Here is a 16445-nt window from a genome sequence, read left to right as displayed (position 1 = left end):
AAATGATCGGAATAAATTAAAAAATTATAAGTTTAGAAAAAAATATCGTAAAAATAAATACAAGATTTTAATTTGATTTAAGCATACGCAATTATATTTGTCAGTATGTTACCTAAAGAGATATTACTAAAATAGCCGTATAATAAACAACTGTTACATGCTTTTTAGTATTAGTCCTTTTAATGTACTTAAATGTAATTGCATCCAAAAACAAATGAATATTATATATAAAAACGTATTCAAATTATATTTTATGTTGTTCTATAGCCATTCAGTTGATTTTACTATGTTTTCTATCTAATTTTTGGGTTGCTTTTTAATGGTTTCAGTATGGAACTTATGGTAAGTATTTTTATAGGTATACCTTACTGAAATACTTTACTATTATTTTTAAATGTTGTCTATGTTGTTATTGTTTCTGATTTCTGGCAATCTCATAATCTAGTCAACTGACTGAACTGACTGACAGTACCTATATTAGTCTATGGACACTGGACAGTACTCAGCTGTCAAATTTTGATGACTTCTATTTATTTCCGAATTATTAAAATCGAAAATTACTGTTATTTCAGAAATGGAAGATTCTAGGTAGGATTATGGTGACAGTTACTATTTTTAAGTTTATTTTCACAATACTGTTATTTTATTGTAAACTTGGAAATATGATTACACGGAATTGCTTTTAAAATTAGTATAACCTAATACAATATTATATTCTATGTTTTAGCACTCACAATGATTCGATTCCCAAGGAAGTCATCCAAGAATTGTCTGATGGATTAATTGAATTGTACAAAGAGCCACTCAGCAAGGTAGCAGCGAATTTAAACGAGCTTACGTGAGTATAATGTTTAGTTGTCAATGATTTTTAACTTGAAAACATTCTGTTGAAACCATGAAAATTTTCGACGTACTTTTTATTATTATACTACTTGCGTGATTACTTAATAATGACTAGGCTGAAGAATCATTATCCTCATGACTTCAGTCGTTTGTCTACTAAACATGCGTAGGCCTGCCCTCTTGATTTTGCAGTCTTCACTGTCATTTATGAATGAAAATTTACCATGAAATATAAAACGTACAACCAGGAATTAAATGTGCTAAAATTAAACGGAACTTCATAAGCTACAAGCAAACAGCGGGAAAATGTGAATTCTGGTCACGTAAAATTGGGGTTACACTGTATATCGATTTGTATTCCTGGACCTTTTTGAGCAAGCCTAGCGAGCCACCATACCACTCTATTGTTTACCAACACCCCCACAGTCCCTTCGACTCTCAGCACAACAAGCGTCCATTATGAAGAATTTTTCCCATGTATATTCATTCAAAAATCGTATACATATATTTTTTTTATATTTTCAGAGATAAGCAGTCATTTTTGATTGATTCAGTTTCATCACAAAATTTGAGATTAAAAAATACTCAACAGAGTGATGGAGTCACAAACTTGGTAAGATGAAAATATTTCAGTATCAATACCTGTACCTATTGTGTTTCTACTATATGTTGGAGCTTTATAGATAACAATAATACAGCATTGCGAAATTGGTGTTTTATTGCCAAATCTAGCATTTTGATTAGACAAATCTGTCTTGCAAAAAAACGCTTCTGGCATATGGGGTTAATCTAGTATGTTTTGAGACTACAAATAGCTTAAAATTTTAATATTAATTTAATTAAACAGTAAGTACACCAGATTTGCTTGAAAATATATTTTTTTTAAATTTTTTATATACTTAATTTAATTTTTGTACTCATGTTTAGGAATTTTTTACATATTCCTGTAGAAACAATTTATTTAGTCAAAAAAATAATATTTCTTTCGGCTGCAAGTACACAAATAATTGTTATCAAGTAATTACCTGTATTTATTAATTTTGTCTACCAACCTACATTTTGACGGTTTGATTTTGAGATTTTTGTGAGTTTGGAAGTAAAGTGACAATTAATTTACACAAAACAATAATAATTATGATGTATGTCTTATAAGTCTTTGGTTGTTTAAGGTTTAAATTCATATGACATATATTTTGACCCTACAACTAATTTACATTACGAACTTTTAGTTTGCTGATGTCTCACATTGCCGTGAAAGACTTATCGCCATTAAAAGACAGATGACATCAATACACGACAGATCCGGAAAACTACGGGTATAAGTTTTTCTTGTAACCTAATTGATTATAAATATTGAGCGTTGAAATCTAAAACCATGCTAGTGACTATTGAAAACCTTTCAGTAGAGCAAAAACAATGTAATCGCAATGCAATCTGAATTTTAAATCATGCAATGTGTTGATTAAATCGTGCAAAAAACACATATATACCGTGATCCTGCACCATCAATACAGGATAAGGGAAGCGCCAGTCATGCATTAATAATTATATTGTTACTAAGTGTTTAATAGAATTGACATTAATTCTGTATTCTCAGGTAAGAGCGCAGAATGTTTTGAACAAAGCGACATCAAGGCATGCGGCTCGGACCGAAGAGTTGGAGCGAGAACAGAGACTGATAGGTGGACACAGACCCCAGCAGACTTCATCTAAAAACTAAGATCAGTCAGAGATATACGCAAACTATAAGTCATCTATTAATTGTTTCGGTAACCACAAATAAATCAATGCAGTGCGTCTTACAATTCTTAATTCTTGTAAGACAAGAATTTTTGTGCAACAGAAAAAAAGGTGGATATAAAACCATTTTAGTGATTTATCCATTGAAACTATGTGGTCGCATCGAACTGGGCATAATCCAATGGACATAATTATGTCATGGATGTATGGAAAATCTGATAATATTTTAGTCACCAACCTAAGAAATCATTGAGTTATAATTTGCTGTTAACTGTGGCATTTAGTCGGCGGTTTTAGTGAGAATTATTATTTAAGGTTACACTATTTGTATTACAAAGTCAATCGAATTCTTTATTAGGCTAGTAAAAGTAACCTATTTTCATCGGGAAGATTTTCATATTATTGAAAAATATTAAACCTTTTTGGAGTTAATATATTTTATTATATTTTTTCTTTCTTGCCAAATTTATTGTACATATCAATAATATATTAATAATTGACTTAGCATTTATGTACTTCGTAGAATTGCATTCTATAAGAAAGATTATATTATAAATAATATACTATGTACCTACATATTACAGATTAGCTGTCAATTGTCATTTTCACTGTAATACCATTATCAAGAATAGTAGTAGTCTCGATAATGGTGTGACAACGAAATAGCTATATTTTGTGATTTTCATTATTTGATTATATTATATTGTATTTCCAATCATCAATTCTAAATATTTTATGAAAGCAGATTATAAGCAAAATAAAAATATATTTTGTATGTTTGTATGTGGGACTATAACACCGTGGATCCCAGGTTCGAATCCTGGGTCTGGCAAGTACACATATTGTTTTTCAATTTGTGTGCGAGTCAGGGTATGGACCTAATAGGTTGACCAAGTGGCTGACATCCATTTCTCGTAAAAAAACAAAATCTGTTAATACACTCTGCGAAGGCCCATATGATTCTATTAGAATCGAACATGGTCGGAAAATTATTATCCTTTTCTTCATGTTTATAAAGACTTTCTCTGGTCATTTACTGTGTGTAGTATCTTTCTCTGTCTGTTCGGAAGATGTCAATAAATGTAACCACCGCCCAAAGAAAAAGTGTCCAAAAAAATATAGAGTGGATAGCTAACATTATTCAGAGTGAAGGATGTCAGTAGATGTCGATATCGATAGCTGATTTATTTTGCTGAAAGTGCTCAAAACCATGAGGTTTGCAAACGGAAATTATTTTTCCTATTATCCCTTTAGTAGGAGCCTGAAATAACGAGACAGGTGAAGGAAAATACTACATATTATGTTGATAAATCAATCACCAGAGAATATTTCATTATTCTTTAATAAAACAATTATACCAACCCAACAAAAAATAAATATACCTGCCGAGTTCATTAATATTAGGATTATCATTATTATGCATTTATATTAATACAAATGTTCCAAATTATTCTATTGTAAACATGTCACAAGCTGTCTTATTAGGTTAAGCTGTTAAATAAGTATTGTATCGAGAAATGAATTGTTGAAAACAATTTTAATTGCAATTTAAAATGTTATTTCGATGGAAAACTATACTAAACATTATAAATACATAAATTAAATCCTACAAGGTGACCTGTGAAACATATTGTTATATTATTATGCAGACTTATTTGTGCATGCGGGCATCTTTTTTAATGAGTGGCTTAAATTATCATTTTGAAGTTGAATGTACCGTTTTTTGGTGGAAATTTATATTAATTAATGAGAGGTTTTATTGCATAGAAAATTACCATAAAAAATGAATTAAGTAAGCAACATCTGCATTTAAATTAATTGCATAATGAATATAAAGATCAAGCTGTAGGGGCGCTGTCAGAATTTAATTTAATTTTAAAATCAAATAAGAAGATTGCTCAACTATTCTTCCACTCGCTATTGTCTGAATATTTATATGTAGTCATAAATAGGTATCCTACACATTTATTTATTTCACTACAATATAATCATGGTCCCCACATCCTAAAATGGCCCTCCCGGCCAGTCTCTTTGGCGGGCCACCCTACCTATCGCTAAGTTTAAAGGCATGTGTGACGCACAACAGAAGCGTTTTCAAAATTGTGTTAGATGTAAAAGTAAGGGCCTTCGGTTTATTTTTAACGATTTTTTGTAGTTTTAATACATCTACTTCAATTATGGAATTGTCGAGTATCAACACAAAACACTTAAATTGCATCTTACAACCTCATTTTTTAAATGTTAATATCCCTTTCTATATATTCTTATAGAGAAAATTTGTGATGTGTGTTTATCTCACATATCTGATCGACCCGCCATGTCGGGCCACCCCTGAGCCTGGGCCCCTAGGCTATAGCCCTGTCAGCCCCCCCCTCATGGGGGCCATGAATATTATAACTACATTATTATAAATAAAGAGTGAGTAAAAATTGTCAAAATTAAAAACGTTGATATATTTCATCTATAATCCTATGTATATATTATCAATAAATTGAGGAATATTGGCATTTCTCTCTATTAGAAAGTATTGCAAATCAAATTCATTCTGTTCTTTTCATTTCACATTCATTACCATCAAGATCAATGACAACCTGGATGTTGGTTGTGGCTTACTCCAACAGTTTTCTACAATAATATATTATATTGAAACATTATACCGGCATCGTATGCTATAAAATGAAAGTTATGTATGGCCCACTGAGAAAAGGGAAATTGTTTAAATTCATCACGTGTAAAATCGTGATTCCTGCATCTGCTGTAAAATTCAGTACCACCAAGCATACGGCAGTCATTGATAGCTTTATCTAGCAGGCTAATTTTTGGTCTACCTCTTCTGCACCCTATTGGATTACTTCATGTCACATTATTCATAGTGTACATTAACTTGCCAGCACAGTCTTGCAATTTTTATACCGTAGATCCAATCATTGTATTTTCTTCTCTAATTGATACATTCCATAAACGGACAATAGTTACAGTGATTTTTAAGATTTTTCTTTCAAAAATATTTCAGGCTCATTCATTTCACAGAGGTAACGTCCAGGTGTCTGTGTTTTACAAGTGTCTTGTTAATGATTTCGATATTATTGCAATGTCACAATTTCAGTCAAATGAATAGGCTTACAAATAGAGTTATTTCAAATTGTAACTATTTATTATTTTGGATATTGGAATAGGATGTTTATCTGAAGACCTTCGAGTATGGCTATGAATAAAGTGTAAAAACAGTGTAATTTTGTAAAGCTTGTCTAAGGACATAGACGTTAGACATTCTGGTTCCAAGGGAAACTATTATTATGACAGTGACCATTCAGACAGATTTTAAAAATTAAAACGTACATTCATTTAATTATAAAAAAAAAAACCTCGACCGGACCCTGTGTACCTGTTTTATGTTCTACGCCACAGTAAATTTTATTGTGGAAGTAAATTATACTCTTATAATATTGTCAATTTAAAAATGTCCGATATTATTCTTATGATTGTATTGCATATCTATTCTATTTTTATGTAATTTAGAAACATTTATTATCACGAAATATTTAATTATTAAAATAAACGTTATATTATTGAAATATCAATGCTATTAAAAATCCAGTGGTTTTTTTATTCATCACTTAACTCATTTAGTGCTGACAAGGCGACTGGCGCGTTTGCATTAGTTGGCCATTAGATATAATTAACATGATTATTTAAATGTGTTAATTAAATATTAATTAACAGGTCAGCAGTGATTGTGTTAATATACATATCTATAGGTATATAAAATTAAAAATAATGTTTTCTTGTCCTATTCGATTAGGTATCTCTTTTCAGTAGGTCACACTCAGCCGATCTGTGTCCCTCTTACAAGAAATGAAAATATAATTAATATTAAATTCTAGAGGTTTTTTTAAAAAGGTTTGTCGATAGCTATTTCGGTTGTAACACCATTATCAAGACTATTCAGATAGGCCGTTTGCCTTTGCTTAAATACTATACGTGTATAGATAGAGACAGAATACATTTTCTTATTCGTTCCAGCAATATTATGAATTTTTACATTATTATTAATTGTAATATTATTAATACTTTGAAAACCCTAAGTGGGTTTTTTAAAATGGATATCGAAATTTTCAAAATTTATCAAAATTACAGTATTCGATGGTTATTTATTGACATTATTGATCAATTAAAATATTATTAGTATAATTGTCTTAATCGTGTGTTTAGATTATATTTAATAGTGGCGACGAATACATTACCAAATTTTAATTAATTATGTCATTACTTTTGGATAATTCGCGATTAATTTCCAACTGTTCAAGTAAATTTAATTTTAAACCTTTATTACATATATGCAAACATTGTGGCGTTTCATTGTTACTGATGCTATGCGAGTTTGATATCAAATGTTTAGCAAACTGAGAATCTGTTTTACCATTCTTAAAAGACCGGAGGTGCTCTTCAAAACGAGTTTTTATTGACCTGCCAGATTGACCAATGTAGCATAGACTACATGTGCCACATGTTATTTTATAAACTCCGCTTTTCTCCAGTTTGTTGATTTTATCTTTACTATTTTTTAAGTTTAATCCTAGATTATTATTAGCTTTGAATGCTACGTTAACGCTATGTTTAATTTCTTGATAAATTTTGTCTGAAATAATGCCGTGATAACCAATGGACTTGTAATAACGATTTGAATCTTTAACGTTAGGGTATATTGTTGATCTAGCTAATTTAAGTTGTTTTTTATATAATATTTTATCTACCATTGATGTTTCATATCCATTACTTAAGGCTATTTGTTTAATGGTATGTAGTTCATCCTCAAAATCTAATTTGTTCATGGGTACGCTAACTAGCCTGTGGATCATGGCATGGTATGCCGCCAACTTATGAATCCATGGATGTTGCGATCCTTTATGTATAGTAGTTTCAGTAAAGGTGGGTTTTCTATATATTTTGAAGTTATGTTTATTATTAACCCTCTGAATAGTGAGGTCTAGAAAATTAATTCTGTTTTCTATCTCTACTTCGACCGTGAATTTAATATTACAGTGCAATGCGTTAGCCCTTTTGACGAACGAGTTAAGTTGACGGTCAGTTCCTTTCCAGCAAATCAAAATATCATCCACGTATCTATGGTAATATAATATGTCAGCTACTGAGTCTATTTTAAGTGATTCCGATTCGAATTTGTCCATAAAAAGTTCTGCGAGCAAAGGACTTAAAGGAGACCCCATAGGGACTCCGTCAAGTTGATTATAAAACTCTGAATTAAATAAGAAATAGTTATTTTCTACACATAATTTCATTAAAGAATAAATTTCTTCTAACTCAAATGGGTGTACTTTAGCTTTTTCTAGTTTTTCGTACACTATTTCTAAACATTCTTTAACTGGAATGTTAGTAAATAAACTGGTTACATCCAATGATACCAGCTTACAGTTGCTAGGTAAATCTATGGTATTTATTTTATTAATTAAGTCAACTGAATTTTCTACGCTTCTTTTGGCTTTGAAATTTGTTAGATGTTTAAAAATTTTATTAATATAATATGCTAATTTGACTGTTGGCGTATTCGTATATGATACCACGGGCCTAATAGGAATATTAGTCTTATGTATCTTCGGTTGACCATATAGTAAGGGTGCCATAGGATTCATAAGAGTAACACTACGTTTGATAGCTTCGGTGGGGAAAGTGATAGTGCAATCATTTATTAATGTTTTAACTTTAGATGCGATTTTAGACGTAGGGTCTTTATTGAGTTTAACAAACTCACGCGGATTAAGAAAGTTATTAACTTTTTCTAAATAATCTGCTCTGTTTATAATTACAACGGAGTTGCCTTTATCTGCCTTGGTGATCACCAAGTCGTAATCTTTAACTTTATTTTTAATAGATTTAAGATGTGAAATTTCGTCATTATTGACCACGCGTTTCTTCGTGTGCAATGCATCCGAAATCATTTTAGCTGTTGTATGTTTAAGTAATTTATTGTTATCAGCTCTAGCTAATGCCATTTCAGTGTCAATTGCTAGTAATTCCAGTTGTTTCTTAGATGGCAACTGTGGGATTTGATATTTAAATCCTTTGTTCAAAAGTTGCATTTCTTGATTAGAAAATGTAACATTAGACAAGTTAATTGTTTTTTCATAAAATTTAATTTGTTTAACAATGAATTTTGATGTTGATTCTACGTTAACGTTATGAGATTCTGTTAGTTTTTTAAGTTTACGACACTGTTTCTGAAATTTGTCAAATATAATTTGGCTAATCTCTTCGCGAATGTCATAGTCTAATGTATCGAATTCAATTGGATGAAGTTTAAAGGATAATTCTGAATGAAGAAGTTTAATATAATGTAAAAGATTATCACGTTTCCTCATACCCTCCCGGATCTCTGCCTTCAGCCAAATCTTCTTTGCTCTGTTGATAGCAGTTTTACCTGCTGCGCTAGTAGATTTTGTCTTGATTTGGATGTAACTTGGGGACACTTTACACTTAATGCACTGCTCATTAAACCACACGTTCTGTACCGTGATTCTATGCTTAAGTTTTAAACGTCTATAAAAACTTGCTTGGATGGCTATATCCGCCATCTTCAATTTATTAATTGAGTTAGCATTTACTTGGTAGAATTCCATTTTACAAGAAATGAAAATATAATTAATATTAAATTCTACAGGTTTTTTTAAAAAGGTTTGTCGATAGCTATTTCGGTTGTAACACCATTATCAAGACTATTCAGATAGGCCGTTTGCCTTTGCTTAAATACTATACGTGTATAGATAGCAGTGGCGAAGGGTGGAGGTAGGCTGTTAAGATCCGCCATAAATAGTGTACATTAAACTTTTTCAGACATACATATTTGTTTTCATTGAAATAAGACTACAATTTACAGATAGTGTTGGTTAGATTTTAAAATTCAATTAAACCCTGAGAAACCAAGCCATAATAGATAATAGTCAAAAAATACATGTCTATCTATAAAATATCTAAAATTATGCAATTAAATCATACATAACTTTGAGTATTTTATAGATAGAATAATATTTTTTATTTATTCTAGTTTGGTTTACGCAGGGCTTAATGAATTAAAAAAATGAACCAACAATATGTCTAATATGTAGTTTTAATCCAACGAAAACAAATAACTATGAATGAAAAAGTGTGCACAATTTTGTCGTATCGCCCAAATTAGACCAAATCTATTATGGTTTCGTTTAGGCAGGGTTTAATTGATTTTTAAAAACTAACTAACACCATCTGTAAATTGTAGTCTTAGTTCAATAAAAACAAATACATATGCCTAACAAAGTTTAGTGTGCACTATTTATAGCGAATCTTAACAGCCTACCTCCACCCTTCGCCACTGATAGATAGAGACAGAATACATTTTCTTATTCGTTCCAGCAATATTATGAATTTTTACATTATTATTAATTGTAATATTATTAATACTTTGAAAACCCTAAGTGGGTTTTTTAAAATGGATATCGAAATTTTCAAAATTTATCAAAATTACAGTATTCGATGGTTATTTATTGACATTATAAGCAAAGGCAAACGGCCTATCTGAATAGTCTTGATAATGGTGTTACAACCGAAATAGCTATCGACAAACCTTTTTAAAAAAACCTGTAGAATTTAATATTAATTATATTTTCATTTCTTGTAAAATGAAATTCTACCAAGTAAATGCTAACTCAATTAATAATGTGTCCCTCTTGACGTTATCCGCCAATCTCCTCCGGGGGCACCCCAGCGACTGAGTGCCTATAGGGGTTCCTTCATAAACTTAAACTTTATGGAGAGAACTAGATTCATCGCAAGACATTTACTGTATTCGATTGTTCAGAGCTCAGCATTCGTACGGTTGCGTCACTTTTGGTTTACTTTAACCAGTCCAAGTATTCTTCGGAGACCTTTTTTTTTCTCCGTTAAGTGCTAGGTTTCACACCCATACAGAGCGATGGTTTACACAGTCACGTTGTATACCTGGAATTTTTGTCTATTTGGACAATAGCTTGGATCTGAATATTCTTTATCGCGAAGATTATACGATTACTAATTTTTAATCATTGTTGTGCATTTTGTATGTACATATGTTACGCCGAATGTGCGAAATTGACTATTACAAGAAATGGGCAAAATTTTTGCTAATTCATGTAATAGTCAAGCCTGTTGCCTTATTCATGAATTAGGTAAATTTTCTGCCGAGTATGTGAATTCGCCAGGGTATGGAATTCTTAAACTGTCAACATGACAGTACAAAAAGTAAATTTAATACAGATGGTTTTATTAGTTATAATTGGACATAATATAATATTATTAGGTTAGGTTAGGTTTTGTAATTCTGAATTATTCAACTGAATGTCCATTTTGAGGTTAGCTAACAAGTGACAACAAACTATCACAAACATACAATCGACCATTGCACGATTGATACCCAAGCACGAATCAAATCGCGAAAATACCTTTCAATAAAATTCTTCCGTTATCATATTATAGTTGTAGATTTTTTTGCGCATATTATAGCACGATGGCCGCGTGGCTTAAACGCTGGCCTATAGAGTCGAGGTTCCCAGGTTCGAATCCTGGGTCTGGCAAGTACACATTATTGTTTTTCAATTTGTGAATGAGTCAGAGTATGGACCTAATAGGTTGAGCAAGTGGCTAACATCCATTTCTCGTAAAAATAAAATCTGTTAATACAAACCTCCACTCTGTGGAGGCCCATATGATCCTATCAGGATCGGACATGGTCGAAAGAAGAAGAAATGGATATGAACGTCATTGTTGTTTTATTGATTGGTATATTTTTATATTATAATCAATGACATTTGACACATTGGTTAGTTTGATTAGTTGCAAAAAACACCACTGGAGCGCGACCATCTATTTTGACCATAGATAATATACGTACATTTTGATCAATGCATGAGCATTTGACACATTTAGTTTAGTTGCAAAAAATACCACCGTAGCGCTACTATCTAATTTGTCCAATGCATGAACTAGGCAGAAAAATTACTGCCGAATTCACGCACTCGCCAGATATTTTGTCTAATTCATGAATAAGGCAACGGGCTTGCATTTTTCATGATTTAGGCAAAATTTTGCCCATTTCATGTAATAGTCAATTTCGCACATTCAGCGTAACACATATACTAAAGGGGCTTGGGAAAGCTATGCTGAAGATGTAGCTCTGAAGATATAAATTTTGATGGTTCTTGTTCGGTACATATCTACAAAAGGGAAGAGGAAAATGAATTCAGTTGAAATAACAAAATAAAATCTACGCTTTTATTTTTTTAAATATACAAAGTAATTATATTCTAATGACATTATTATATACTTGAATCACATCACACATAATACACTGCATTTTATTTTTATATGTATGTAACTAAATAATTATAATAATAATTATATTCTATAGTTTTTTTTTTGACAAAACATTTTCATTGGTAACAAAAATATTATAAGATATTTTATAAGACTTACAGCCTTTCGCAACTTATCTTATTTTTTCACACAATAACAGATTGAGTTTAGAAATTAATTCAGTAACATACCTACATCATAAATTATAGTTTGTGCCTGACACTGTGTATTTCATTAAAACAAAATCAATAAAAATTCATATAGGTTTTTGTAGTTTTTTTTTTTATCGCATTCTTGCTCCTCTTCACAATAGCTCAAGCAAGGCGAATGTTGGCACGTTTTAATGCGTGCTGAAACAAAGACACTGTGCCGATAGACAGCAAACATTTGCCGGCTATGGGCCATACGGCGTCTATGTCACCATCTTCACAATGCTGACCACATACATTCGTCTTACTTCAGCCATTGCGAAGAAGCAGTATTAGAAAAAATAAATCTCTGTAGTTGTATAAAATGCATTTCATCTATTAATAAGTCAACATAAAACAAAAACTCACCATTCATTCGATTGACGCATACAATATTTTTACAAAAATGATAACCTATGCTTACTAAAATAATTAAGCAAATAATGAGAAAAAAATAATAAAGAGAATCATATCCTGGAAAATTATCTTACCTAATACCTAATATATAAAGGCAGACATTTTTAATGAATAAAAAATTCTTGAAATAAATCCCTGGTCTCAAACAAACTACCTACTAATCAACCAAAATCAAAAGTTCAAGATTGAAAATGGAGTCCACCAAATGAAAATATATAAATTAATAAAATATTATTTAGCATGTAGGTATAATGTATTGTCATTTTTTGAACACACTCCAATAATAACCAAGCACTTTTGATTATCAAACCAGGTTCAAGCAATTCAAATGATATTTCTAACACCTATGAAAAACATAAATAATTATAGCTAAGCGTATTTTTCTGGATTATTTTTTACGGCTGCTTGGCAACACTCAAATACATTAAGTTCTTTATTCAAAAATTTTTACAACAATAATTTAAAATTTATGGTATACTTTTTAAGGCTATTCATCCAAAAGGTAAGGTGTATTTTTGTTTGGTTATGTCTTTATATAAACCGTATAAAATATATTGATGATTTAGATGCTGCAGAATATTATGCATCATAATATGGTATTTTTAAATAATACATAAGTGAAACATAATATAGAGGTACTTACCTACGTATTATATTTTCACGGTTTTTGCGGTAATGAATAATTGTGGTTTTTGCGGTAATGAATAATTGTCGGTTGCAATGGAGAATAATTTCTGGGATACTTCGGATCATATAATTTTTACAGTGGATTTTTAAATAATTCACTTATGAACCGCAAAATGGCAGTGAAAATCACAGCATTACATTCTTAAGCCGCATACTATCAAATGCACACTAAAGAAGATAATATGTTTACTATCTACTCTCTTGATTATTTTTGTACCTATAGGTTAATTTATCAAAGATAATGATAATTTAAGAGATACTGCAACAAAATCAGGAAAGTAGATAGAAATCGTTAACATAATTATTTCTATGTAATTAAAGCGAGTTAAGCTATCGTAAAGTATTTATATAGAATGCAGAGACACAGAACAATTTTGAACACGGTTAAGATGTGTTCACAGCAGTGAGTAAAAATGAATTCGTACTACATAGGAACTTTTATATTTTTTGCAATGTCATCCAAACATTTTCATCATTGACAGAAGGGAATCACAAATCTAAATAATACATTGGTGTTCTTTTTTTCAAATTCAATGTTGCCTTCATTAAATGTATTCCATTTCTTTCAATTTTGAATGATTTTGGTGTTTTATTAGATTTTTAAAATAAGTGTTTATGAGATCATTATACCATAGATAATGTAATTAATGTAAAATAAACATTTTGTGATTGATTTAAATTAAGAACAATAAAATAAATTAGCCTGTGTCTTTGCCTCTATAAATTGTCTTAAAACTAAAAAATGGGTTATGGCAACTTATTTTATGAAGACATTGTTGAAGTTTTTAAATAAAACGCTCGCAAGTTAAATATCAACTCTGTTTGCATTGTTGTGATGGGTCTTGACCCACGCGCCGATGACGAATTTCTCGATTTCGCATTCGTTGACCCCTCGGACAATCTTGAAGTAGCCGTCTTGTCCCCAGTTCCTCCCCCAGCTGTTTGCCACTCTCTACAATAAGATAATAATGATTATAGTGTCTCTTATTTTTCTTGGTCCATTAATAGAGTAATTTTCTTTCTGATCCAATCCAGATTGAACACTATGTTATAGGGTTATTAAATACGCTGGATACTAAACCAAGTTGATATCCATAGATTCATTGCACAACACATTGGAGAGCCTACATATTATTATGAACATAATGTGAATTTTCATCATATAGTCAGTTTATCTTAAGAAAAAATATAGGGTAGTTATAATTAGAATCAGAATTTCTGTATAATAAAATTAATAATTCGATTAACCCAATATAGGGCAAAGGCCGAATCTAGTTAATTTATTAACCACTCACATTATGGTCTGTAATTTCAATTCTGGTCATGGTAATGACAGCCATAGTGTTTCAAAAGTTTGTCAAGAATGCTTTTTGGTGAAAGCCGCGTTGACACGGTCCCAGTACGATCCAAGTTGACTTGGACCGAGCGCACTCGTATGAGACATCTTCATACTAATTATTCCTATCCAAGCTAGCTTGGATGAGTAGGACGCGGTCCAAGTAGCTTGGATAGGAGTAATTTGTATGAAGATGTCCCATACGAGTGCGCTTGGATGGCGTTCGATCCAAGTGTACTTGGACCGTGTCAATGCAACTTAATACAAAGACAAACCGGCGTGAAGTTGGCATTAATGGCTGGAAATCAGTGTGCATGTCTAAAAGTCAAAATATTAACCATTGCCCATTTAGTAGTAGTGAAGTTGAGTTTGGTGTTGTTAAAAATATTTTACCATGTTAATTAATATTTTGCGGTGTAGTTTTTTAGTTATTTCTATGAAAATTATAATGTATTATCGTAATATATTTTTATTTTTCATAAGTACATTTGGGATCGGGAAATTTTCAATTTATTTAGTATATTTTTGCTTTTTTCATGAAATAATCCTCAACCATTTCATAGGTCGCTATAATTTCTTGTTTTGTTTCAGCAAACATGAATAAAAATACATACATATACCTCTTTGAAGAACTTGATAATATGAATCAATATAATATTTTTGAACTGCTTGATAGCATAATAGATGAACAAGCTGTTGTCGTACTTGTCCATTTGTTAATAATTTGGCTTGTGAACTTCTCAGGGCCCAAAGTATAATTTTATTAACCTGATGTACAGTCAGTTTATGGCGCGCGCCAATGACAGCGTGCATAACAAGTAACAAGGTAAAGATGGGTTTTAAAGTCTCGTATCATGAATTGTACTATAGAAACATACCCAGTATTTAATGCCATCTTCAACTCCCCAGCCAACCAATCTGATGGAGTGATATCCGAATTCTGCGGGAACGTGCCGAGAACGCCTGTAGACTCCGTCTTTGTATGAGAAGAGATCCTGGTATACCTTCATTGTTGCTGAAATAACAAAATATATAACACTATGAAATAACTTTTCAATGCAAGCCTACATTAGATTCTTGATCTATCGTTTTTAATGGTGACCGACTAAAAATTGGTTGTGGAAAGATAGATTAAGATTTCATTATTGTAAACATTTGCAAAATGCCATTTTCTATATTTTACAACTCACATGAAAAAAAATGTGCTTGGTGGTTTTTGTGATTACCTCAAAATAGTGGAATGACGTGTTAAAGTTGCATGTTGATAGGAATGTTTATAAAAATTAATATTATCAATTAATTGCCCTTGTTTACAAAAACATAACTTTTTTATCGATGCTTGAAAGAGCTACTTGTGATTCCCCATCAATTATTTGTATAAACTGTTTTCTGGGTATTTTGATGCCGTGATACTGTTGTTAAACAAGAAAATAAACAGGAGTCATTCACAACTAAAATTCATTGATTCTCCGAGTAAGTATGTATAGCAATTATATTATCATCATAAAAGTCCTCAATGGGAGATTAAATCTCTTGTCCATTCGAGGATCCAATTTTTTTCATTTTCGCGGTTATCCTATTACATCTAGGAACCACTTCGTCCTTACCTTGTACAGGGCCGGAATTGAGAATCTCGTACATAATATCAGTCTCATTGCCCAATCTGTGAGCAGGGGCCGCATGGTATTTATCAGTTCGGTAGGCGTTGTCTTCAGGCAGAGCACATCTGGCGCTTAGTAGATTTCCTCGCAGCGGTATGGTGCATTTCTTCTCTGCTCCAACATACGGGAAGCATTCTTCATTTACGAGTCTGTAACAACATAATATGTTAACAATATCGAAATTATGAATATGCT

The 16445-nt window shown here is 31.3% G+C and overlaps 2 protein-coding genes across 2 annotated transcripts in view; one reads left to right on the top strand and one right to left on the bottom strand.

Moving 5' to 3' along the window:
* Window positions 1-456: 456 nt before the first annotated feature.
* Window positions 457-3947, top strand: Pldn (biogenesis of lysosomal organelles complex 1 subunit pallidin). The gene is made up of 5 exons (XM_085940155.1): window positions 457-588; window positions 728-838; window positions 1369-1456; window positions 2073-2159; window positions 2441-3947. The coding sequence occupies exons 1-5, from the start codon at window positions 575-577 to the stop codon at window positions 2561-2563; spliced, it is 423 nt and encodes a 140-aa protein (XP_085796281.1). The 5' UTR covers window positions 457-574; the 3' UTR covers window positions 2564-3947.
* Window positions 3948-12026: 8079 nt separating this feature from the next.
* Window positions 12027-16445, bottom strand: part of Swim (Secreted Wg-interacting molecule) — a 145374-nt gene continuing 140955 nt past the window's right edge. The window contains exons 7-9 of the mRNA XM_085960934.1: window positions 16197-16399; window positions 15468-15604; window positions 12027-14205 (exon numbers count right to left, since the gene is read on the bottom strand). Coding sequence (XP_085817060.1) covers window positions 14059-14205; window positions 15468-15604; window positions 16197-16399 — 487 coding nt within the window. The 3' untranslated portion in view covers window positions 12027-14058. The remainder of the gene's footprint in view (window positions 14206-15467; window positions 15605-16196; window positions 16400-16445) is intronic.

This window comes from Rhyacophila brunnea, unplaced genomic scaffold (genome assembly GCF_057557595.1).
Source record: "Rhyacophila brunnea isolate RB1 unplaced genomic scaffold, BYU_Rbru_1.0 scaffold_12, whole genome shotgun sequence".
Classification (NCBI taxonomy): Eukaryota; Metazoa; Arthropoda; class Insecta; order Trichoptera; family Rhyacophilidae; genus Rhyacophila; species Rhyacophila brunnea.
Note: the sequence above shows the minus strand (reverse complement) of the source record. Positions and strands in the feature narration are given on the sequence as shown.

Bases quoted from the DNA above. Each gene is read 5' to 3' on its own strand.
- Pldn (XM_085940155.1), top strand. The intron at 839-1,368 runs GTGAGTATAATG...TTATATTTTCAG, and splicing joins GCGAATTTAAACGAGCTTAC to AGATAAGCAGTCATTTTTGA. The intron at 2,160-2,440 runs GTATAAGTTTTT...CTGTATTCTCAG, and splicing joins ACAGATCCGGAAAACTACGG to GTAAGAGCGCAGAATGTTTT.